The 24,208-nt window shown below is 42.6% G+C and overlaps 1 protein-coding gene across 9 annotated transcripts in view; it reads left to right on the top strand.

Annotated features, from left to right (window-relative positions):
- Positions 1–24,208, top strand: part of Rbms3 (RNA binding motif single stranded interacting protein 3) — a 680,800-nt gene that overhangs the window by 147,879 nt on the left and 508,713 nt on the right. For all 9 annotated transcript variants that reach the window (XR_004769778.1, XM_027415326.2, XM_027415321.2 and 6 more), the window contains exon 2: positions 1,313–1,470. Coding sequence is in view for 8 of the 9 variants with exons in the window: in XM_027415326.2 (XP_027271127.1) it covers positions 1,313–1,470 (158 nt within the window). In the remaining variant the exon portion in view is untranslated. The remainder of the gene's footprint in view (positions 1–1,312; positions 1,471–24,208) is intronic.

Below are 24,208 nucleotides of genomic sequence, written 5' to 3'. Positions count from 1 at the left end.
GACATGAAATGGTTTGACTCTCTAAAATAGTGGATCTGAAATCAAGAAAAGCCTCACTCGGCAGGACCTCAACAATATCTGTGGACAGTTTTAGCACTCACATGCAATGAATAGCTGCCATTAGAATCAGGTGGACAAAGACTGCTCACTGATGAACCTCCTGCAGGAAACACACAGTTGTGATGTGTGACTCCTGAGCTCAGTGTCTGGAGGCGATTCAGGTGCAGACCCTTGGGTCGGATATTCATAACCAGTTACTATCTCTTGAAGCAAGCTGTGATGGAAAGCAGGTTTAAGAGTAGGAAAAGGAGCTGAACAGATACATTCATTCACTCACTCACGGAAGCAGGTTGCCTGGAATGGTTTCTGCACACCTAGAATTGTGCTCCGCCATGGGGGTGAGGGAAGTGGCGGTTGGAAGTCTCTTTGGAGAAAAGGAGTGAACCAAAGAACAGGGAAGATAAAGATGTTTGTCTGCTAGAAGAAGATAGAACACCAGGCCTGGGCTGTTTTAACTGGGAAGGAGGTGACATGCTAATTTAGAAGCATAAGAAGAGCCAGTCTGGGGAGAGACAAAGTTCAAAGCTGAGAGTTTCTGTTAGCAGCTCCTCCTAGCTTCCTTGTCTCCCATTCAAGGTTGTGTTGATCCAAATGTTGGGCCAGAGGAGAGGAAAAGCTAGTGATACTGATGCTCTCAGAAGCATCATGGAACATGGTAGTGGAGTGTGTGTGTATGGGCATCCATCCATCCATCCATCCATCCATCCATCCATCCATCCATCCATACATCCATACATACATCCATCCATACATACATCCATCCATCCATACATACATACATATATCCATCCATACATACATACATACATCCATCCATCCATACATACATCCATACATCCATACATCCATACATCCATACATCCATACATCCATCCATCCATACATACATACATCCATACATATATACATCCATCCATCCATACATACATACATACATACATACATCCATACATACATCCATACATACATCCATACATCAATACATACATACATCCATACATCCATACATCCATACATCCATACATCAATCCATCCATCCATCCATCCATACATACATCCATACATACATCCATACATCCATACATCCATACATCCATACATCCGTCCATCCATCCATCCATACATACATACATACATGTGTGTGTATACTAGAGAGGGCAAGGAGCTTCCACTGCCATCAGTAAATGTGGCTGGTCTATGAGTAGGTACTGCCTCTGTTTGCCCAGTAACACTTCTCTTTTTCTGTTTGCAGCAGTCCTATGCACCAGCCCCCCACCCCATGGCTCCTCCCAGCCCCAGCACAAACAGCAGCAGCAACAGCAGTGGAGAACAGTTGAGTAAAACGAACCTGTACATTCGAGGCCTTCCACCGGGCACCACTGACCAGGACCTCATCAAGCTATGTCAACCGTAAGTGTCCTGAGGCCTCTCGGGTCTGTTGTGATGCACACATTACCTGTGGGGACACCCCATGGGCTGTACCCACTAGAGACTCAATGAGGAAGCCTCTTGTGCATAAGTGGGGGTTCCATTTGGGGTTTGGCTTCAGCTTCTTTCAGGGAGAAGGGTTTGGTGCATGGTCATGGAGGTGGAATTTCTTGAGCAGATGACTGGGGGAATGCTGGCTGAATCATGTGTTTGATCCGAAAGACAGAGAGGGATAAGAGAGCCATGTTCTCAGCCCATGTAGCTGGGGAAAGGGGTGGATGATGGGTGACCATGCTCACCATTGCCTTTTAGAGAGTTACTGATGATGCCCTGGATCCGAGGATGTTCTCCTGCTGTGTGGGCACCAAAGCTTTTCTGGCTACACTTGGCAAATGCAGGTTTAACTAGGATAATTGGCCCTCTGCTTTCCTTAGAAGTATCTACTTCTATGCCCTGAGATTCTACTTCCCATGCAAGCCAAGAACCCTCGGATGAGTCTTTCTGGATTTCCCAAGGAAGATGAAAATAGTTGAATTTTCTCCCATCAATGTTTTCATTTATCCCTTATCTTCCAGCACATTCATTGCCCCTCTCATGGCTGTGCAAATATGCCACCACTGCATGGGTTTGCCCTACACATAAACTCAGTGACAAATCATGAATTAAGAATCACAGGCTGGTGTTTTCAGACTTCCCTTCAAATGTTTTCAAGAGGGCATCAATGCAGATTTTCTGTGGTTGGATTTCCCCACAGCTAGGCGTTTTTCTGGGGGAGAGCTGTTACTCGGTTGTTGCCCTTCTCCTTTAGAACCCTGTTGCAAGAAGGGAAAGATGCTATTTATACTGTAAGGTTTTCTACTTCTACATATCAGGAGGGAAAAACACAACAGGTGGTATTTATTTACCTTCATAATGAAATTAAAAATTTGGAGTTCATATCTAGACAATAGAGAGTGGCAGACAGAAAAAACAAATATACAAAAGTCATAAATAGATAATCAGCTAACAAAACAGTAGGTGGGTTGGGATAAAGACACCATGTTGCTACTGTCTGCCTTGGTTTATGCAAGATGGAAATTTGCAAGAAAAATATTTACTTAGAAGACATTAGTTTTGTTTTTCTAATGTTAAAACTGCCATGGCTGGCCAGGTATTGGTGGCACACGCCTCTAATCCCAGCACTTGGGAGGCAGAGGCAGGTGGGTCTCTGTGAGTTTAAGCCCAGCCTGGTCTCCAAAGCGAGTGCCAGGATAAGCTACAAAGCTACACAGAGAAACCATGTCTTGAAACCCCCCCAAAAAAAAAAGAAAAGAAAGAAAGAAAAGAAAAGAAAAGAAAAAAACTGCCATAGCTGATACACACAAACATTTGTTAAGTTTTGTTTTATAAAGTATACAGGGGTAGAGAATCAGAAGGTAAACAGCTTGTTAGAAAAATCTGAGCTATTCTGGAATGTAAGGTCTTTGAAAATATGAAAATTGTTGGCTGTGCTTGGGTTTGTTATCTTTGGCTCAGACTTGAGTGATGCTTATCAGGCACATTTGTGGGTATCGCATGAAGATTCTTCATCAATGTTCAGTGTCACCCTGTGTTCTGAGCATGAGAGCCTCTGCTTCCCTGGGTCTGGAGAGGAATGGAAGTGGTGACCATGTCCCAGGCTCTCTAACGTGGCTGCTGCTGGTAGTCTTCTGAGACTGCTGTCATGGACACAGCAGGACCACTGACTGCTGTGGTAGCAAAGCTTCACTGTGCTGAAGAGGGACAAGTAAGAGTGGACACTTGGGCACTCAGACTTTCTTAGCCGGATGGTGATCATGTCTCCCTTTGAAATCTCAGTTTTCCCCTTACTAAGAGTGAGCTGAAGACTGGGGGTGTGGCTCAGTCTGCAGAGTGCTTTGTGTTTTTGGCATGCACACCTAAGCTCCTCCCACCTAGAATCCATGCAAAAGGCCATGCCTGATGGTTCACACTTGTAATCCAGTTCCAGGTAGACCAGAACAAGAGGATCCCCAGGACCAGCCAGAGTATCCCACTTGGCAGCACTGTACTGATACCTGAGGAATTATACCTGAACTTAACTTTCTGGGCTCTATGCAGATGCACACAAGTGTGAACATAAACTCCATAACACATATACACACACCCATATGAACATATATATATATATATATATATATATATATATATATATATCCCCACCATACAAACACACAAAAGTGGGTTGTTTTTCTTTTGTCTAGATTTTTCCTTGTAGTATTGGCCGAAGCTGCCTCTGGACAAGGTACTAGAAACCATTGTTAAACATTCTAGAATTCTGCAAGAGCTCTGCTACAGATTTGGTGGCTTGGACTCGGCCATGGTTGGGGATGCATATAACATAGAACCAGCAAGCCCCATACATTAGAGATTTCTGGAAGTTTTATTTTGCTGAATAGCTGGTTGAAGGACACAGCACTGTGGCAGTATCATAGCAGAGATCTCTTTTGTCAACTTCCATCTCTGTAAGGCAATGCCAGTTATTTTATAAATAAAGATTATTACCTAAAAGCCTGTGTTGGCTGGAAAGATGTGGTGGCCACAAATGTACAGGCTCATAGAAGTCTTACTGATGTTTCCAATGTATGTTCAAGAAATATCAAGTATGTTATAGAGACAGAGAGCAACTGTTGGCCATCGGTGTTAAGAGTGGCCTGATAATAAGACTTAGCCAATGGTCAAATTACTGTAACATTTTTTGGGTTCTCTAGTCACTGAACTGATCAGGACCTGGTATTAATTGCTTGAAATATTCATCATATAGAATCTTAGAAAAGAGATATGATTGGACATAATGGTATAGTGGAAACAATTATGTACGAAGGTTATCTGGCTCTTAATCCTGGCTGTGTCAGCCATGGCATCTGTAGCCTCAGACAAATGACTGATTCACCCTTAGATTTGTTTTTGCTCCTGTTTCAAAGAATGGATTTGAACTCTGCAGCTGTTACACTTCTTTCACTCTATAATTCAGTGAGTGAGGCTCTCGTTTGTAACTTTCCCTTGTCCATCCTATGTGTCCTTCTCTTGTCCCCCCTGTCCAGCAAGTGGCTCACCCCACTGGCTGGGGGGTCTTCTGTAAAGAGACTGACATGGCTCATTTGGAAAAATATGTTCATTCTTCTGAAGCATCGGTTTCTTACAGTACTTGTTATTTGGATCTCTGAACTTCTAATTTTACATTTCTATCAGGCATCCAACATTTAAAGTATTTTCAAGATTTTTGTTTTTCATTCTGAGACAGTGTCCCACAAATTCCAGACTGTCCTCAAAGACACTGTGTAGCCCAAGATGACCTTGAATCTTCCTGATTCCCCTGCCTCCACCTCACAGGAGCTGGGATTAATTACAGGTGTGCGCCACCACATCTGGTTTATGTGGTGCCAGGGATCAAACCCAGGGCTTGAGGAGCTAGACAAGCCTGGCAGCTGAGCTATGGCCCAGGCAGCATTTGTAGGCTTATGAAAACTTGTGATGTACCCTTACTGTGTTAATTCCCTTGAAATCATAAGTACTTCCAAAGTTAATATGCCTCACAGGACAGGAAATATAATGATTGCTAATGTCTATGGTAATGAAATAATAGAAAACAGATTTTCAAAAGTGTCACAAATATACTGAATTTTCTGATGTTAGAATATGCCAACCACATGAATGCTAATTGTACAGCAAGATGATGGTATAAAGGAAAAATAAATGAATTATGCCTCAGCGTGTAATATGAAAACAAACCCTTAACACTCCCCAGTGTTCAGATGACAATAAAGGTCATAGAAAAGAAGACAAAACTGAAGGATAATAAACACAGAGAAAGATTTTACACTATGGAAATCTCTAGTCATAGGTGTATCCTAGATAAATGCATGGCACTGTGTTTGTGTGGTAGAAAACAGGATAGTTAGGGATCCTTTCTATCTCCTTAGAAAGCTCAAAATATTGTTCACTCTTAACTGGCATCTCTGTCAAGAAATATTTGCAAGACAGACACGGTTGTGCATTCCCGTAATCCCAGCACTTGGGAGGAGGCAGGAGGATCAGGGTCATCCTTGGCAACAGAAAGTTGAATGCCAATCTGCACGAGACTCTGTCTAACAACAGCAACAATAGTAAAGCAAAAAGCAGTCAAACAATCAAGAAAAGAAAGTATTTCCATGATACTTAGAGCATATCGGTAGTGACAAAAAAACATATATAAAGGCTTTTCCTTAAACTCAGTTTTTCTTCTGCTGGGGAAAAGAAACTCAGCTTAAATAAGCATTTGGTTTGAAATAAAAATGTAATCATAAGTTTGGAAATGAAGGATGACCTGTCTCAGTTTATAACATGCCCTCCGACCTGTCACCTCTGAGGGAATGACAATGGAGTTACAATCAGAAGGATGAATAAATGTCATGAGGAAGGAAGGGGGGGTCATCCCGGGCCGAGGGGGCATCTCTCTTACAGAAGCCGTGTCCCTCTGGAGCCCTGGAAGGAGAGTGCCTGAAAAGGTCAGTGTGGCCATAGCACAGGGCATCTGACCTCAGAACAAAGTGAAGGGTTAGCGTAGAGGGTCACAAGAAGACCTTTTTGTAAAGGAAGCCACAGAACTGTCATAAAGACAAAGTCACATTTTAGGTTGAAAAAGGTAACTGGAGCTGCAGTCGGGGAGGTGTCCCTTGAAACTGGTGACAGATTAGCACAGGTGTGATTGAGGTCAGTTGGAGCCAGTCAGTCGTGGTGCACACCCTTAATCCCAGCACTCAGGAGGTAGAGGCAGGCGGATCTCCACAAGTTTGATGCCAGCCTGGTCTACAGAGCGAGTTCCAGGATAGCCAGGGCTACACAGAGAAACCCTATTTTGAAAATCCAAAAAATGTCAGTTGGAAGCAGAACTAACAAGCATCCAGGGAAGGCGTGAGAATGAAGACTGATGGAGGAAGCACTGTGTGTGGGGAGGGTTATTGTATGACACAGGCTTTTGTGGTGGTCCTGGAACTGGATTGAAGATCTGATATACATGATCTCAGGCTAATTATACATACATATGAGTGGGGTAGGTAAAGACCATAGGTGGACACTTCAGTCACATGTCCTCTGCTTATCACTAGAGGAGGAATTTGGTATAAGACAATACTGTTTAATAAAGTTAGAAGGTTGAAATGCTTTTGAGCAAACCAGGAGCTTGGTGCTAATATGAGTTTTTAATCCTTAAGTTAACCCCCCTGCCACAGAAATGGGTAACCTCATCTTCTTTGCCTGTTGCCTCTTCCTTATTCATTCTTTCTCTCTCTCCTTCCCTCTTTCCCTTTCCTTCCTGTTTTCTCTCTGCATTTGTCAGAACTGTCTGGCATGCAGTGTCATGGACTCTGCACTGAAGCTGGTTGGACTAGACAATCAGTCTCTCCCAGAGCTGCACCCTAGTCCTGCGATTGCTAACTTTTTGCTGTGTAACCACAGCCACATTTCTGAAACACACTTGAAAAAGAGAATTAAACATTCATCATGATGGAAAAATCATGGATCTATTTACACTTTCTGTGTCTATCATATCTTTTATCTTACCATGAAAATAACTTACATGTTTGAATTAAAAAATGATTTCAGGAAGTCTTGACCAAGAGGAAGATGTGATGAGGTATAGCTGTGTTGCCAGCACTTCAGAGGCTGAGGCAGGAGGATCATCTGGAGTTCAGCTTGAACTACATAGTGAGCCCTTATCTCAAAGAAAAAAAAAAAAGAAGAAAAAGAGCCCTGGGAAGTTGTCACTGAGTTGTTTGCTCCTCTGGTTTTAAGTGAAGCATCATGGATGAATCTGGTGATATTCAGGCAAATACTGCTGAGAAGACTCAGTCTTCCCGCCCTTCAGTTATTCCAGCCAGTGCTCTCCTTGTTCAAGTTCCAGTACCCTAATAGTGTCACCTTTACAAACTAGACTGTGAATGTTACTTTCACTTTTAACAGCAAAGGAGAAACACCCACCTTGAAAAACCAACAGAACAAAATAAGTGTGTGCTCAGAGCTGGAGGGTCTGTTGGAGCTAATCTCCCTGGCTTCTGCCCCGCCCCACTGATGTCCCCATATGGTGTGTGCTGAACACTGAAAGGCTCCAGTGCCATCCGGCTCCTGTGTAGAGTCCATTACACACCGTGCCAGGCAGTTTTGACAAATGCACGGACACAATCAAACCTTTTATCAATTTAAAAGTAACCTTGTCACTGTAATCTGTCAAACCACTCAGATACAACCTAAGAAAAACAAGTTATCTCCAGCTCCATAGCAACCAAATAAATGAGAGGGATGTGGCTGGAGATTTCCTCACTTCCCTTTCCCCTATGTCGCTGAAGATTTAAAAGTCTCTTCTCATAAAACACAAGGAAATTTATTAGTAGCTTTCTTCTGCAAGTCACACAAGTTACATAGCTGCCAGTGAGGCACCGTAAATCTGTGTGGTGGGAAGTGAGTTCTAGAAGCTTTGAACCATGCCTGTATCTTATAAAGGAGAGGGCCCTAAAGACTCAAACCGGGTATCTGAGTTCCTTGAGTCTGCCTGTCTCTGACAGTTGGCTACATTAGTATTCTGCTTTGGGCACACTTAACAATCATCTCTTGTATGCTAGACATGGCATTTGATTAGTGCTTAATAACTAATTGGCATTAATAATGCATTGATATATATATATATACATATATATATATATACATATATATATATGTATATATGTATATATATATATATATATATATATATAGAGAGAGAGAGAGAGAGAGAGAGAGAGACATTAATTGTGGTGCTAGGGCAATAATTCAGCCAGAAAAATGCAAGCATGAGGACCGTTTTCAGTTGGTCCCTAGAATCCATGTAAAATAGCTGAGCATGGTGGCACACATTTGTGATGCCAATGCTGGGTAGGAAGAGAAGGAGGGTCCCAGGGGCTTTCTGACTGGCTTGCCTAGCCTGCTCAATGCTAAGAAATGGATATCTCAAGTTGTCCACTGACCTTTACACACATGCACACACGTATGGTCCATGCCTATATACAGGTGCACACACACACATAACTGTATGAGGCTGTCATGATGTATACTCTGCTAAGTCTGTAAATCACATTGCACAATGCTCAAGAAACTCCCTCTTCTGTGGAAATCATTTCTGAACAGCCTCGGCTCAGAAAGCTTCAGGGACTGGAGCAGGCTCCTACGGCCGCCAGGGTTCAACATCTGACTCCTGCTTCAGAGCTTTTATCCACAACGTTAAAAATGTTCACAAGTTAAGAACATTACTCGTGAGGGCTTGTCTCCTTTGACTGATGTGAGACTTCCAAGGGAGCTTTGAAAGCCTAGAGGACATGGAGCCGCCCTGTGAGATTCTGACTCAGCAAGGATGAGATCGGTCTGGACATTAGGATTTATGAAAACAGCAGGCTCAGGTAATTCAAATGTTTAGCAAAGCAGACACTCCTGGAGTCAGTAATGCCCACAGTAAATGGAAAACATTTTTTTCAGTGTTTGTGCATGGATAATTTTGTGTTATATGTATTTATGTGCACATGGATGTATATATGCATGCATATCTGTGCCCAAGGAGAGAGACAAGAGGTACCTGTTGGGTATCTCCCTCTATGTCCCACACCTTATTTTGTGAGACAGAGTCCCTAGACATGGGCCTTGCTGTTGATGCAACCAAGACCCTCCTGATGCTGGCTGCTCTACCCTAGAATTTCAGGCAAGTGCCGCCTCATCGAGCTTTTTATGTGGTAGCTGCATAAACCCAGGTCTTGATGCTCACACAGTAAGTGCATCACCCCAAGAGCCAGCTCCCCAGCACACAATCGTCTGCTTGACGGAAGCTGTTAAGCTCTAGGTGTGTACCCTGGTCTGATGCACCTTGGCTTGTGATTCTAGAAACAAATCCACATTGTTGAGAATTCTGGGGACCTGCTAGAAATCAGAGAGTCTCCCATCATTTCCCATTGTTACTCTCACTGTTTGATGAGCAAGTCCTAGGTTGTGTTTTTGTTTGGTTGGCTTTTTTTTTTTCTGTTTTCTTTGGATAGGGTCTTGGATATGGTCCAGGCTGGCCTCAAAACCACAGCAGTCTTCCTGCCTAAGCCTCTTGAGTCCTAAGACAGCAGGCATGAACCACCTCACCCTGAGCCACCCAACACTCTTTTGCTGCATGCTTTTCTCTAATCTATTTTGAATATCTCACTAAGTGGCCCGGAGCTGATAATGAATGCTCTTTCCTGTTAAAAGAGTAAAGAAGAGAAAAATAAAAATGGTATCTTGAGAGTTTGTTGACAGTGGCCAGCAAAAGACAAGGGCGCTGGGTGTGCCAAGTGAAACATGGACACTGGAGATATGGAATGATGAACATGTACTAGAGGGACTTAGAGTTTAAGGGCTGGCATGGGACAAGTTCAGGTGAACCCTAGCTTTTACTTCGCCCAGTGATTGCCAAGTTCACAAGTCCATGTGCTCCTCTTAATCCCTATTAAATGTGTTGGGTTCAGGCTATATTTTTGAACTACTCTAATAGAATGAATTGAATAATTTAGTTCAGCAGGACAGGAAGCCTAAAGAAAAGAGAAATTAGGAATAACTCCTCAACATTTGGCTTGGGCATCTAAGGAAAGTATAGATCCACTCATTAAAATGGGGATTATAGAAAGAGAAAGAGGAATTTAGGGAGAAAGACATCGAAACTTCAAGACATTGCAATGCTTGAGACACTGTTAGGCATCTAAAAAGTGTTTTCTGTGCCACCAGTGAAAGTCAGTAAATAAGAGGATGACCAACAATGGCCATAGACACATATCATTGTCAGTAGTGTGATAGAAAACTGGCACAGATATGGAATCGAAGTCCTAAGAATTATAATTGGCTTTTAAGTCAGTTATGCTGATGGGAATGCAATACAGTACCTAATAGACACTAGGCAGTATTCTGAATATTTGGCATGTAAGTACATCATAGTATATATATGAAGTCAATTTTACAACTCCTTCAAACCTTCACTTTATAGTTGAAAACAATGCATCAAATAAGTCAAGTGACTGTCCTAATATAAACTGCCTGGAATTTGACAAGTATCAGGTTAACTTATTTATTTATTTATATAGAGGGTCTCATGTGTCCCAGGCTGTCCTAAACTTGGTATATAGCTAAGGATGGATGACCTTGGCCTTCCAATCCTCCTGACCCCCACCAAGTGCTGGGATTGTGTGTGGGGACCCCAGAATTCAGTTTATTCTAGAGCTAAAGACCTTTAGAGATTCTTGTCTTTTCACATGGTCTACATGCAGGGACATAGGAAACAAGGACGGAAAGTGGTCACATGCTTCTGTGTTCTATGGCTGAGTGAGAGGAGACACAAGAGAAGTCTGCAAAGGAGTCATTAGCAATGCAATGGAAGTGCTAAGTGATGGAGGCATGGATAATGTTATTTCAGGCTTTCTCATAATGCCAACTGACATCAGAAGGTGAACACTGTTGGGAAGTCATGGCCAACAGAGGAGTCCCACTTGGACTAGGCACCACCAGGGAATCTGCCGCTTAGCCAGGGAAACCTTTGCAGCATCAAGTGCTAGAACCTTTGGAGTGGGCCGCTGCCTGACAGTCAGGCCCTGGAGCAGAAATGCTTGCCCATCGGCTGTGTCTCAGCTACCCTCCAACCCTCCCATTTTCTAGCATTTTTTTTCATTGACTGACTTTCTGGTCTATCTCCTCATCTCTCTCCCTCTGTGTCTCTTTTTCCATCCATGGCTCATTCTGTCTGCTCTTTCTCTCCTGTCTCTCTTTTTACACGTTATCTTCTAATCCTGTCAATCTTCACTCCTTCCTCAACTGATCTTTACCTCTCACTTGTGTCCCCCCAGGTCCTAGCCCACTGTCAGGTATTTAAGTGACAACAGGTAAATATTTAATGACTGAACTAAGCCCAGGGTTATGTATGTATGTATGTATGTATGTATGTATGTATGTATGCATGTGTGATGTGTGATGTGTGATGTGTGTGTGTGTGTGTGTGTGTGTGTGTGTGTGTGTGTGTGTGTGTGTTATTGGATTCAGTAGACTTTGAGTTAATAGTAGGAAGTGTAGATAATAACATTTTATGTTTGACATGATATCTGGCATAGTTCTACCAGGGTGAACGAAGACAGATATTGGATGTGAATCTCTTTTACTGAGTAGATCTCAAGGGGAGTTTGGGAAGGAAGCCTCAGGGTATCCTGCGTCACATGTGTTCAAAGAACCATGTAAAGATCAATGCCTCTGTCATCTCCTCACTCACTCGCTCGCTCGCTCACTCACTCACTCACTCACTCACTCACTCACTCACTCACTCACTGTGACTGCCCAGACAAGAAATAACCATTTATTTTTGCTGAAGCCACCAGGTTTCCCTATCAGAGGGCTCATTTCTGTTGACTGCTCATTTTGTAACTCATGCAGATCTTTAGAAGTTTCCTGAGTCCCTCAGTGCTGCAGGTTTCCTTCAGGTTCTCTTGGCAACCAGGGGCTTTGGGAGCACAGCCTCAGAGAGAGTTGACGAAAGGACACACAAGACATCCTCTGCATCTGATGCACTGAAAATGATAACCTTCTCTCTGAAATTTGGCAGCTGTGTGATCTACTTACATTGTTTCATTGTAGGACTGAAAATAAATGATCTGTACAAGTCATTCTTTTTTCACTTCTTATCTGTTAACATATTCATTATCACTAACACTGGTAACTCCTTGAGAAATAGAAGTACTTTGTTTGATGTGCTGTGTAGGGCCCCCTAGGATTTTATGAAGTAGAGGTTATTTTAGGGGGCCTGAAGAGATGGCTCTCACTGTTCTTGCAAAGGACCTGGATTCAGGTCCCAAGACCCAGGTGGTGGCTCACAACCATCTGTAACTCCCATTGCAGGGCATCAGAACCCTCTTCTCACCTCTGCTGCCACTGGGCATTTGGTTCCCAGATTTTTTTACACATAAGTAAATAAATAAATATATAAAAGAGCGACTGAATGGATAAATTAATAAATACCTCTTTAGTTTTCTTGACTTAGGGGTATTTGTTACTCACTTGTTTGTTTGGATAGTCTCATACTATAGTCTAAATTGAACTTGAATTTACTATATAGTTTAGTTTGGCTTCAAAGTTGCCATTCTCCTGCCTCAGGCTCTGGAGTCCTGGGAGTACCACAGTTAGTTGATTGGTTTAGACTTGAAATCAACATTGTTGAAAAGTAAAAGGAGAAGTATTCCCTTTAAGATTGGTTTTGAAAACAAATACACCTGTGTAGCTACTGCAGCATCAAGATAGAAAATCTTCCCATCTGTGTAAGAGATTTTCTTTCAAAAATAAGCTTCTTCGAGTAATTCACAGTTTAAGGTCATTCTAATCATGAAAGCAAAGAGGTAGATTAATACCATCAAGGTGACTAATTGTGAGTCTTGTATGGGTTCCCATTAAATGTTTACTAGTTATAGAACCTTGGCTAAGGCCTTAGACATTGTAAATCTAATAATGAGTGACATATGCTTGGCTTTTAATAAATGCTAGTTTAATAAGTACGTACGTAAATAAATAGTATTATTCCCATACACAATAGAAAAATTTTACTGTTTTAAAAACTTATGTAATTTCATTTTATTCATGTGAGTGTTTTGCCTTTTGTATGTCTGAGTACGACAAGCATGCCTCGTTCTTAAAGCCAAAAGATTGTGTTAGATTTGCAGAGCATGCCTATAGACCAACCCAATTTAGGTAACTCCTGCCTCAGCTTAGGGTTCCGAGGGAGTCTAGGCTACGCCAGGCTAACAATTAAAGCCAACCATCAGGGTGGCTTTCTGAGGACAGGTAGGATAGTCATGATAGCTGGAGAGCTGCCAGGCAGCTGATCACATTGTGTCTGGAGTCAAGAAACAGAGAAGAAAGAAGTAGAGTTGTATTACAAACCTTGAGGCCCAATCTCAGAAAACCATGCCCCCCAGTGAGGCTCCACCTTAAAATGTTTCCGTAGCTTTCCAGATTAGCACCACCAACTGGGGACCAAATGTGGAAACAGGTAAACCTTTGCACATGGATCATTTTCCTTTCAAACCACAGCATCGTGTGACAGTCAATGACAGTACAGACTCCTGTTGTGGAGATGCCCACCAGTGGCTGTGGAGGAATATCTTTCTGATCCCATATGGGAAATCTAATTAATTGAAATATTCTGACCAAACAATGTGCGGATAATCCACAGATGCAATGATACCTTACACCATAACGTGTTAGGAGGCAGGGTACCAAGTGTTTATGCTGAAGGAAAAAATGCTTCCTCAAAAATGTGTCTAGTATATGTTCATATCCTTTCTTCTATAAAAAATAAGAGTGGGAAAAGAAAAAAAAACTAGTCAGAGAAATGGTAAAATATCTGTGCTCATGAAGTCATGTTTTAGATGGAAGCTTCAATTCCTGGCTATCTTGGCGGTAAATATGAACATTGAAATGTTGTGTTTTCCCCGTCTCCCTTTGTATGAACAGCCCCTCAGTTGAGAAAGGCTAAAACAACTGTGAAATAAAGGGGTCATGTCAACTTGGTGTGGCCACGTTTAAAATATATTTAAAACAATGGCATTAACACTACAAATCTTATTTATTCGCTTGAGGATTAAAGAACATACATTTGCTACTGCCGATACCTTGCTGTTTTACATTTATTTCAGCACCACAAGAGCGATGGTTTTAGCTTCATGGACAAGAAAGTTAAACAGCATGTGACATATTTCAAAGACAGGGTTTATGTGGCAAAAATAAAATAAAATAGATTGGGCCTCAGGGCCTCAGAGCAAGGGTTGCACCATTGCTCTGGGTTTTCGGCCCTCACCGAATGGTTGGCGCTGTTAGGTTCTGTGAAGTAACACTCTAGGGTGCTTCCCTTTGGGGCTGGCTCTTCTTCCTCTGGTGTGTGTGTGTGTGTGTGTGTGTGTGTGTGTGTGTGTGTGTGTGTTTTATTTTGCTTTGAACCACAGTCATTTTAAAATCCCAGCTTCTCATCTATGTGTTGACAGATATGGGGGTAGTGTGTTTTATGCTATTTCACGAAATTGGGAGGTTTTTAGACAAACACAGAGAAGCCAACCACAGCCCCCAGACTGGTGCCAAGAAAAAACTCAGTCACAGTGGGCATAGTGGCATCTGGCACTTGCAGTGTCCCACTGGTCACCAGTGCCCTGACTTGGAATTCTGAGATCTGATGTTAATTCCCAAATGAGGTGCCACAGGGTTCTGTGACATGGCACATCCTTCAGCCTGCTTAAATGTCAGTTGTTCTAATGGCGCTACTGGCAGTTCCATGAGATCCCTCCTTGCTGGGGTGAGAAGTGTTTGATACCATTGTCAGTTATCCTTAGTGGGTTCTTCTCTCCAAACACAGCACTCACTTTTACCCCAAGTTGAAGAACAGGGGTTTCAACTATATCTGAAAATCCAATATTGCCTTTGTGCAGAAATCTGCCCCTTACCGTAAAACACTGAAGCTGCCATAGCCACCTTCTCACCTTTGGTGCCAAGTTCTTAGAAGTAGCTGTGTCATCAAGGGAGGGCAAGGCTTCTAGAGCATGGCCTGAAGGAGAAAACAAAGTAAGGCAAGGTAGCAGGCTGAAAGATTGGGAATAAGGGAAAATAAAGAGTCATTATGAGTGCAGCCACACACACACACACACACACACACACACACACACACACACACACATACTTTCTCACAATATACACCATCTCACACACAAAAACACATTCACACATGCATACACTGTCACATGCATACACATAAACACACATAAAACACATACATATGTTCATACATAGTAGTCATCCAAGAATATGTACATGTATACACTCACATATACACACAAACTCATATATCCTTTTACACACACACACACACACACACACACACACACACACACACACACACTGAGTCTCTGTGTTAGTGGTCCACAGTTTAACACTAGTCTCAATGACAAGGATAGTGTCTTCTTCATTTTTTCTTCCCAGCATTTCCCTGCACACATGTTCATGTCAGTAAATATTACTGGCCATGAGAACAGGTCCTGGTATGTCTTGTCTATCATAAACTAGTGCCACCTTCTCTTCTGAGGGCAGAGCATGAAGAGGTCACAGTCAACAGAAGTAGGAACTTCCAGAAGAGCCAGCCTTCTGCATCCTGGGAAAGCAGAGAAAAGCACACTCCACCAGCATTTGAGCCTCTCCTTCAAGTGTGTGTGTGTGTGTGTGTGTGTGTGTGTGTGTGTGTGTGTGGCTGCACTCATAATGACTCTTTATTTTCCCTTATTCCAGATCTCTCAGCCTGTTACCTTGCCTTCCTTTGTTTTCTCCTTCAGGCCATGCTCTAGAAGCCTTGCCCTCCCTTGATGACACAGCTACTTCTAAGAGTTAAGCTTCATTCACTGTCATCTACAGTGTTCTCAGCTTCTTTTTGCTTATGGTTTTTGTTTATATTTTTCTGCCTAGATATTTAAGTACATTGCAACACTTGAGTTTGAAAGGCAGCCCTTCTGGTTTGGTTGTTCGGTCCCTCACAGGCTGGTGTGTTCGAACACTTGGTGCCTCACAGCTGTTTGGTGAAGCTGTTTGGGGAGGCTTGAGGAAACTTTTGGTGGTGAGGAAGGATGGGAGTCTCAGGGGATGGGAGGCCTGAGGTTCATGGCTCAACTCTACTTCCTGCTCCACAGCTGCTTTCTGATTCTCTTAAGTGTGCCTCGTGACTTACCACTATGCCTGTTCTGCCATGATGGACTGTACTCTTAGATCACATGCAGAATAAACCCTTCTTCCCTTAATGTGCCTCTTGTTAGAATAATAGCCATGAGAGACTTAATTCATTCACCAGGCATGGCTGAGTGAGCCAAAAAATTCTGGATAAGGGGAGGGTGCTAGCCCCCCACCCCCAGCCCCACCCAGGAATTGGGATTATCTGGCAGTGTTCTGGTTTTCCATGCCTGCATCACCTCATTTGAAATGGCCCAACAGACTAGCATCTGGTGCTTCTCCATAGCTAGCACAGGATGTAAACTGGAACTCGGGACTCTGTTTTAACGTGTCCTGTGTCTGTGGTATGAACCCATGTTAGTGTAACTGAACTTGTGTGCAGTCACAGAGTTTCCTAATTTCCTTTGTTTATCCAGAAAATTAAAATAAAGCCATTGTATAGTCAGCACCCTGAGGGATGGTTGGGGTGTTTAGGGACAAAGTGAGCCAAGAGTCTTTGAGAACAGATGTTTTCTGAATCCAGATGTGTTCATTAAGTTTGCAGGATGTCAAGTTGTGCATTAGAGCATGACATCGGATATTGGAATTTCCCGTGTGAAGACCTCATAGCCTCTGACTGCAATGTATACATCCCCTTTCCTCCTGGGAAGTCTGCTCCCTAGTCGAGGGTCAGTTTACTTACCTTCCTGCTGTACCTCAATTGCAGCCAGGTGTGTACAGACCAGCTTTAAAGAGAGTACAGGCAGAACTTCCTTGCCTTTTAGACCAGTGAAAACAAATAAGATGAGCTATGTCAATGGTTTATTAGCTACATCCTGCTTAGAGCCCTTTACATAGATCAAATTATGGTCAGCTTCATGTGTTTTACTCTGGGACATGGAGTCAACAGTGAAACCTATGCCAAAGACTAGATTTCTTGTAATGAATGGAAAGGAGAACTCTTTGGTTCCAAATACCAGCAAGCTGAGTCCTTGGATTGTTCAGAAAGTTGGATGCCCTTAAGCCAATATTGGCAACACAGATAATGAGTAGAATTCAAGTGCTACTTAAATTAAAAATACATTACTATTGTGCATGGTGTACATGTATAGGTCAGAGGATAACTTTACAGAGTTCTGTCTCTCCTTCCACATTTATGTGGGTTCTGGGGATTGAACTCAGGTCATCAGGCCTGCACAGACAACACTTTTACCAGCTGAGTTATCTGGCTAGACTCTCAGGCGCCCTTTAGTCTACTTTGGGCAAAAGTAGCTTCTCAGCTGGGGGTCTGTAGATCCATTAGAGCTGTATGCATGGTTGTGAAGATATCTTTAGAAGCCTAAAATTACATTTTATTTATGTGTATAGACATGGATGTGTTGTGGTTCATATATGGTCAAAGGACAATTTGTGGTGTTGGCTCTCTCTTTTTATCATGTGCATCCTGGCAATGGAACTCAGGTCATCCGGCTTGGGTGTGAGTACCTTCTCCCCCTGAACTACCTGATTGGACTTGAAGGTACATCTCACAGTGCCAACTTTAGCCTGACAGTGTTTTGAAAACGAGTGTCAATTTAAATGGATACAAAACAACCACATGAAGGTAATCCCGCTACCGGTGTGTCACGAAATGAGAAGAGATCTTGCCGTCAGCTCCTTGACCTACTAGGCTCCTGAAATTATCGAATTTCTTAGAAGCAAGTGGAGCAAGGGTTGTGGGCTCAGGGTTCCAAACGTGGTAGATCTCCCATGTTTTATGCCAAACCTTTTTGGAAGGTTAACTTTAAGAATAACCTTTTACCCTTCATCCATTTTCCCTGGAATGCTTGTATTCCACGTAGGCAAAGAACATTCCGACTTAAGGCTTCCACAGGAAATGGATACCTCTGTGCTGGACTTGAGACAGAGAGGCACTTGGGGCACTGGGTTGGCATAGACATGTAAGAACCATTGAACTGTAGCCTTTCACATATTGTGCCAGCCCAGTGGCCAGGTGCCAAAGTTGCTATTTGGCAACCAAAGAGCAGACAAGCAGCTGGTTATTACTGTGGATCTCAGCAGTACACTTGGGGCCATGTCTCTGGTGCCAGGTCCACCAGCCCAGTTATCTACCAAATCCCTGAGGTCTTGATGCTCAGTTCCCTTCCCACCTCGATGGGTTCTTTGCCCTGGGGAGGGTGATCTAGCAGGTTATCCTGCCCAGTCCTTCACTGGGGGATCTGGCTGCACACGGATGCTCCTAGGCCCCCTTAAAACTGAGGGACTGTTTGGCAGCCATGACTGACTCTGTAGGGGTGCTGGCCAGGGCAGGCTTGCACTAGAGTCTGGCTAGGAGAGAGCAGAATTAATATGAGCTCCTGGCATTGCACCCTAGCCAGGAGCAAAGGAGTGACAGTCTGCTGGCATCTGCCTTTGGCCCTGTTGGCATCTATTTTGTGCTGTGTCTTTCTTTGTGAAAAGTACTGAGATGGAGGAGGGGCTGCCCAGAGAGTGAATTTGTCAAGAGGAAATGTGGAAAAGGAAGAGAAACTGACCCATAATTAATGAATATAATGATATTAGTGATGGGTGAATTGGGGGGAGGCTTAAATAAACTGTCTCTTTAAAAGTGAGAGATGGACTGGCAAGATGATTCAGTGGGTAAAACCGATTGCATTGCAAGCCTGACAACTTGAGTTTGATTCCAGATCCCACGGTGGAGGGTGAGAACTTCTCCTGAAGTTGTCCTCCGACGTCCTCACATATACTGTGACGTGTGTGCTCACACTCACACACAACATCATGCATACAATAACAATAGTCAAATAGTTTTTAAGGGGAGAAACAGTTTTTCTAGTCATTTTAATTCTCCCCACCTCTTTTTTTTTTTTTTTTTTTTTTGCTACAATTTTTGGACCTTGAGAATAGTTTAATCTTTGGCTTTTGGAGTAGTGTCCAGCTTTTTAAGAGGCCTAGACCTGCCTGATGTGTTCTCCTTCTGGGACCTGGCATCATGTGTAAGTTGGCCTCAGCTGCCAATGAATCCAAGCTGAGCCAGCCGGCATTGGGCAAGGCCAGTTTGGAAAGCTCATGCCCCCCTCCACTTTTTGATTGGATGGGAGTGAGGGGGACGAGCGCTGGGAAGATCATTTCCCACTGTTCCCTAACAGACACCAGCAGTTTACACCACTGTACCCCAAGCCCATTCCCTGGAATGCAGAAAGCTATTCAGAAAGCCTTCAAATGAAGGCTTACAAAGTGAACATAGCCATCAGGCAATTCTTACCATCTTTCACAGAATGCCTGTAATTTCTCCTGGGGGAAAGCTGGACCATACTACAATGGGGGATCTATTAAAAATATTGACATGGAGGAACAACAACTGTGCTATCTTTAGTTCTGGGATTCCCACCTCACTGTCCATGCAGCAACAGGATGCGTCCTATGAAATGTGTCTTTTATTCCTAACGTGCCATCACTTTCTAGAAGTAGGTGTTCAACTCTCCTGCCCATTACTTCATGTAGGTTAAATAAATAAAATAGGGACACGGTTTCAATCCTATCGTGCACCCCCACAATCCATTCCCTCGTTCTGTGTGAGAGCATGCATGTGGGGTGTGGAGGGTGATTGTGTGTGTGTGTGACAGTGTCTCTTGTAGCCAAGGCCAGCCTCAAACTATTGATCCTTGTGTTGCCAGTTCCCAAGTGCCGAGACTACAGATGTGCCATGTCATGCCTGTTTTCACCTTGCTTCTTTTCCTCAGTGACCTGGACATTCATTGACTCCATTTGGTCATTTATCTAAGGAACCCTATTATAATAACCCTTGTGACTCTGTGGGTCACAGACTCGCACGAATCCTGCCAGGAAGATAAAGCTTCCAGTAGTTTAACTAATCAATATTTCTCTCAAAAGTAAATCTCACATGATGGGACCTGATCTGTGCTTTCTTGTGCAGGGATGCATTCCAGTTACAAAAATAACACATTGACATTTGGTATTTTTATTTGGAGGATCACAGTAGGTCCTTCCTCTCTGAGACTTCATTGCTCATGCCCCTCCCTAGCTATATGTGGAACACACATTCCTTACCAGGGAAGCAACCAGCACACACTACAAAATACTTCTCATGCTCTCTGTGCATCTTAGGCAGTCTCTGATCCCATTCAGACTTACATGGTCCTTATTTCAATGCTCAGACATTTTCACTTGTATTCTAGTTCACCTTTGCCTACTCCTGTCTTTAAAACATTTCTGTCCTGTGCTCCACGGGCTACATGCAATCCAGGATAGCTAAGAATGTGCATAACACAAGGTTGTAAATTTACTTAAAACATTAGGGAAGTTTCTGCTGTTTTAGTTCTTATAACTCCATACCATGGCTCTTGAGCATCATTTGTAGATAGCAGAATACAGCAACAATGTCAAACGATGTCCAGACATCCTGAAAGCAGGCATTGCCATGTGCAAAATATTTGTGTATATTGTAATTTCAGCGAAGGGGAAATATAGTTGTATAGTGAAGGACATTTAACAATATTTACAGTAAGAAATTCTTTCATATCCCAATCTGGAGGCACAGTTGGTTGTGGCTGTTCATGAGAAATATTCTCATGATGTCATCATGAACCGTGATGTAGTGAGTATTGAGTCAGGACTGTCCTTGAAAGGGAGGGTTAAATCTTTGCCAGCTGTAGGCCCAGCCATTTCACAGCAGATCCTTGTATAACTTTTAATTTATATGTGTTTCTGTTTCATTATATCTCTGATTTATTTCTATTCGATGTGTTTGAGGGGTTGGCCTGTATGTATGTCTGTGCACAGCAAGCATGCCTGATGCCTGCAGTAGCCAGAGGAAGACATCAGGTCCCCGGGACTGGAGTTACAGATGGTTGTGGGTCTCAGTGTGGATTCTAGGAATCGAATCGGGGTCCTCTATAAGAGCATTCAATACGCTTAACTGTTGGTCTGTCTTGTCAGCCCCATGTGTGTCTGTGTTTAGGATACCTGCTTTCCCCACATTATTCTTTCATTAGCACTAACCTGGGCTGTAGCACTATACATTGTGTCTAAATGAGGGTTACCTCACAGGTTTGTCTTCTCTCAAAGGCAAACCGTAGCCTTCTTGCTATTGGGAAAAATGTGGAGCACTTCAGTACTCCATTGGGGGATCGTTTTAAACCGTCTCCCTCCCACAAAAATAAGGGAGAATATGCCCTGAACAGACCCCCTCCAAAAGGACATGTCATAGTCTGAGAGCTACCATGAGATGGAAGCAGTCTGCCTGTTTCATGTCAGCTTGTTGGCTGGTGTGCCTGTCTTCTTGGCCAAATGTTTCCACAGAGTGCTGTATCTGAAAATGTCTCTGAGTGGAAAATACTGAGTGTCAAAGTTTAGCAAGCAGTCAAAGCTACAATGACGGAGCTCAAGTGCATTTTGACCACAAGTTTGTGTCTGACAGTCACCATCTCATCTAATCCCAACACGTGGGTGATGAGTATGAAATCCAAAAACTGAGTCTGGTGGGGTATTTTGGAAACAGCAGTTAAGTAGCTTTCCTTTGAGATAGATTCTATTTGAAACTCGAGGGTCACTAATAAGTTCCTAATTTATCCTGACTGTTTAATGCCAAAAATTGAGGCAGCTGCAGGCTTACATTTCTCAGAAGATGGTCGACTCTCCTGTTAGTTATTCTAACGTAGAAGTTAATGCAGCTGCACTACAGTTAGTATCGGGTGCATGAAGGAACATGCAAGCACACATGGCTGCACACTGCATTTGCAAGGGCTGCAGTGAACTTGACTGGGAAGGGAATTCAAATAGGCATGCATTATTGATGTTAATTCACTCTGGGGAACTTCCTCCTGCCATGTATCCAATCCACTGTGTACCACCGGATATATCATATGCTTGCTTTTATACATCCTGTGTGGGACTGTGAACAAAGTCGGAAAGATCCATTTATCAGGACACATGGGAAACTAATGGGCAATTTTACAGTAATAGAAATTTTTTTCCTAATAGGAAAAATTGTGCATGGTGCTTCTAAGATATTATTCAAATATGTGTGCATAAATATTGGATAAAACTCAAAAAATTAAACTCTCATCTTTAAATAAATATGTTCAATTAAAGAGTCAAGTGCTTGTGCGTGAATGTGTAAGAGTTCATGGGAAGGCATGCGTCCTCATGGTAAAGGGATAACAGAAGTCATTAATAAAAAGGTTAAGCCAACATGTAAGTGATGTTTTCTTAGAGATTATGGTCATAAAATACTGTGCTGAAGGTGTGCTGGGTATGAGAGAGTGTGGCTGTGTCTTTTGAGGGAGGTTTTGCAGGAGAGATTGCCTACAGATGAGGCAAAGGGTAAGTATAGCTGCGGTGATGAGGACAGTACAGGGACCTGAAACATGCTCATAGATTCAGTCCAGACACAAGTATTTGAAGCAGTTAGCATGAGTTGGCATGTAGTTGTGTTGGCTGATTCATGTCAATCACTGAGCAAACATATTTGGCTTCTCTCCCTCTTCATCTCCACCGGCAATCGGTTGCCATGTTGGTCCCTTGGGGTTGTTTATCCTTTTCTCTGGCACCTCTGTGCATTCATTTTCCAAGTCCCTGCATGGGCCCCTCCCAGCATGGGCCCATCTCTGCATGAGCCCTCTTCACCATCCTCCTGCCTCCCACCAAGGCCCTTGTGTCTGCTTTTTATATTTCAACTAGAACCAGCTTCCTATAGCATCAGTCATTTAATGTCACTTCAAGATCAGATTCCTCCAGGACCCTACAAGTGAGACCTATGTCTTATTTACCATTATTCATTGCTAATTATACAGAAGTAGTACAGGGATGGGCATAAACTACTGAAGGCTCATATGTGTGGGAGACATGCTTCAGTGTTTGCTCTAACAATAAAAACTCTTTGGTGTACCCACTTTGGTTCTTGCTTTATATTAGCCAACTACCAGCTTAAGGTCTCTATATCATACCTTTGAAAAAAAGGCTTACATCACAGAAAGACTGTAAAAATAAAGAAGTTTTTATAAGTTAGGAATCAAAGCCTTAAGTATCAACACACACACACACACACACACACACACACTACTAATTTACATACTGATTGATTTTGCACACTGCTACTGTGCTGAAAGTATCACTGAGTCTTTCGGGTGGAGTCTTGGGGACCTTTTAAGGGTAGGCCTGGATGATTTGACTTCCTCCTTTCCTATTTGTGTACATTTCTGTTGACTTACTGTGCTACCTAATACTTACATTCTACAAGGAATAAGAGCAGCCAGTGTGGTATCCTTGTCTTTTTCCATATTATCAGAGGTAATACTTTGTGTTTTACATGTTAGGTATAATGTTCACTGTATGTGCATCATATATTGCCAGAAGATATTTTCTACTCCTAGTTACTCTTATTTTTTTCTTTATATCCTTAGTTACTGTTCCATAGAGGAGTTGTACTCAAGATAAATAGCCAGAGATGTACATTATTTGCTTACATCTTACAATCCCATGTGGAGTTTTGCTGATTCATGGTGATTTTAATGAGATACAAATCAAATTGAATTCTAAATTTCCCCAAAGAACAAATAGTTTAGAAAATGTTTAAATTTTTAAAATATATACACACATGTGTGCGCGCCCACACGCACGCGCGTGCGCGCACAGACACACACACATACACATACACACACACATCAATATTGCATATTTCCTACTTACTTTCAGTATTTAGACAGAATTAAGGTTGATGGTTAGTGACATAATCTTAGCTAAACTAATATTATATAGCTTCTTGTAGAAGTTGTGGCCACATTTTCTTTAATTTACTTCATATGACATTTCTCTTGCAATTAATTCATGTTCCTCCTTCACAGTCATGCCAAGAGGCTTTGTGGGAACATAAGCAAAAGAACAGTAGTCAGGATACTTTTCTCTGAATCCACTGCCTTCAAACAATCAAGTAGAT

The sequence above is a fragment of the Cricetulus griseus genome, chromosome 4, assembly GCF_003668045.3.
Source record: "Cricetulus griseus strain 17A/GY chromosome 4, alternate assembly CriGri-PICRH-1.0, whole genome shotgun sequence".
Classification (NCBI taxonomy): Eukaryota; Metazoa; Chordata; class Mammalia; order Rodentia; family Cricetidae; genus Cricetulus; species Cricetulus griseus.
Note: the sequence above shows the minus strand (reverse complement) of the source record. Positions and strands in the feature narration are given on the sequence as shown.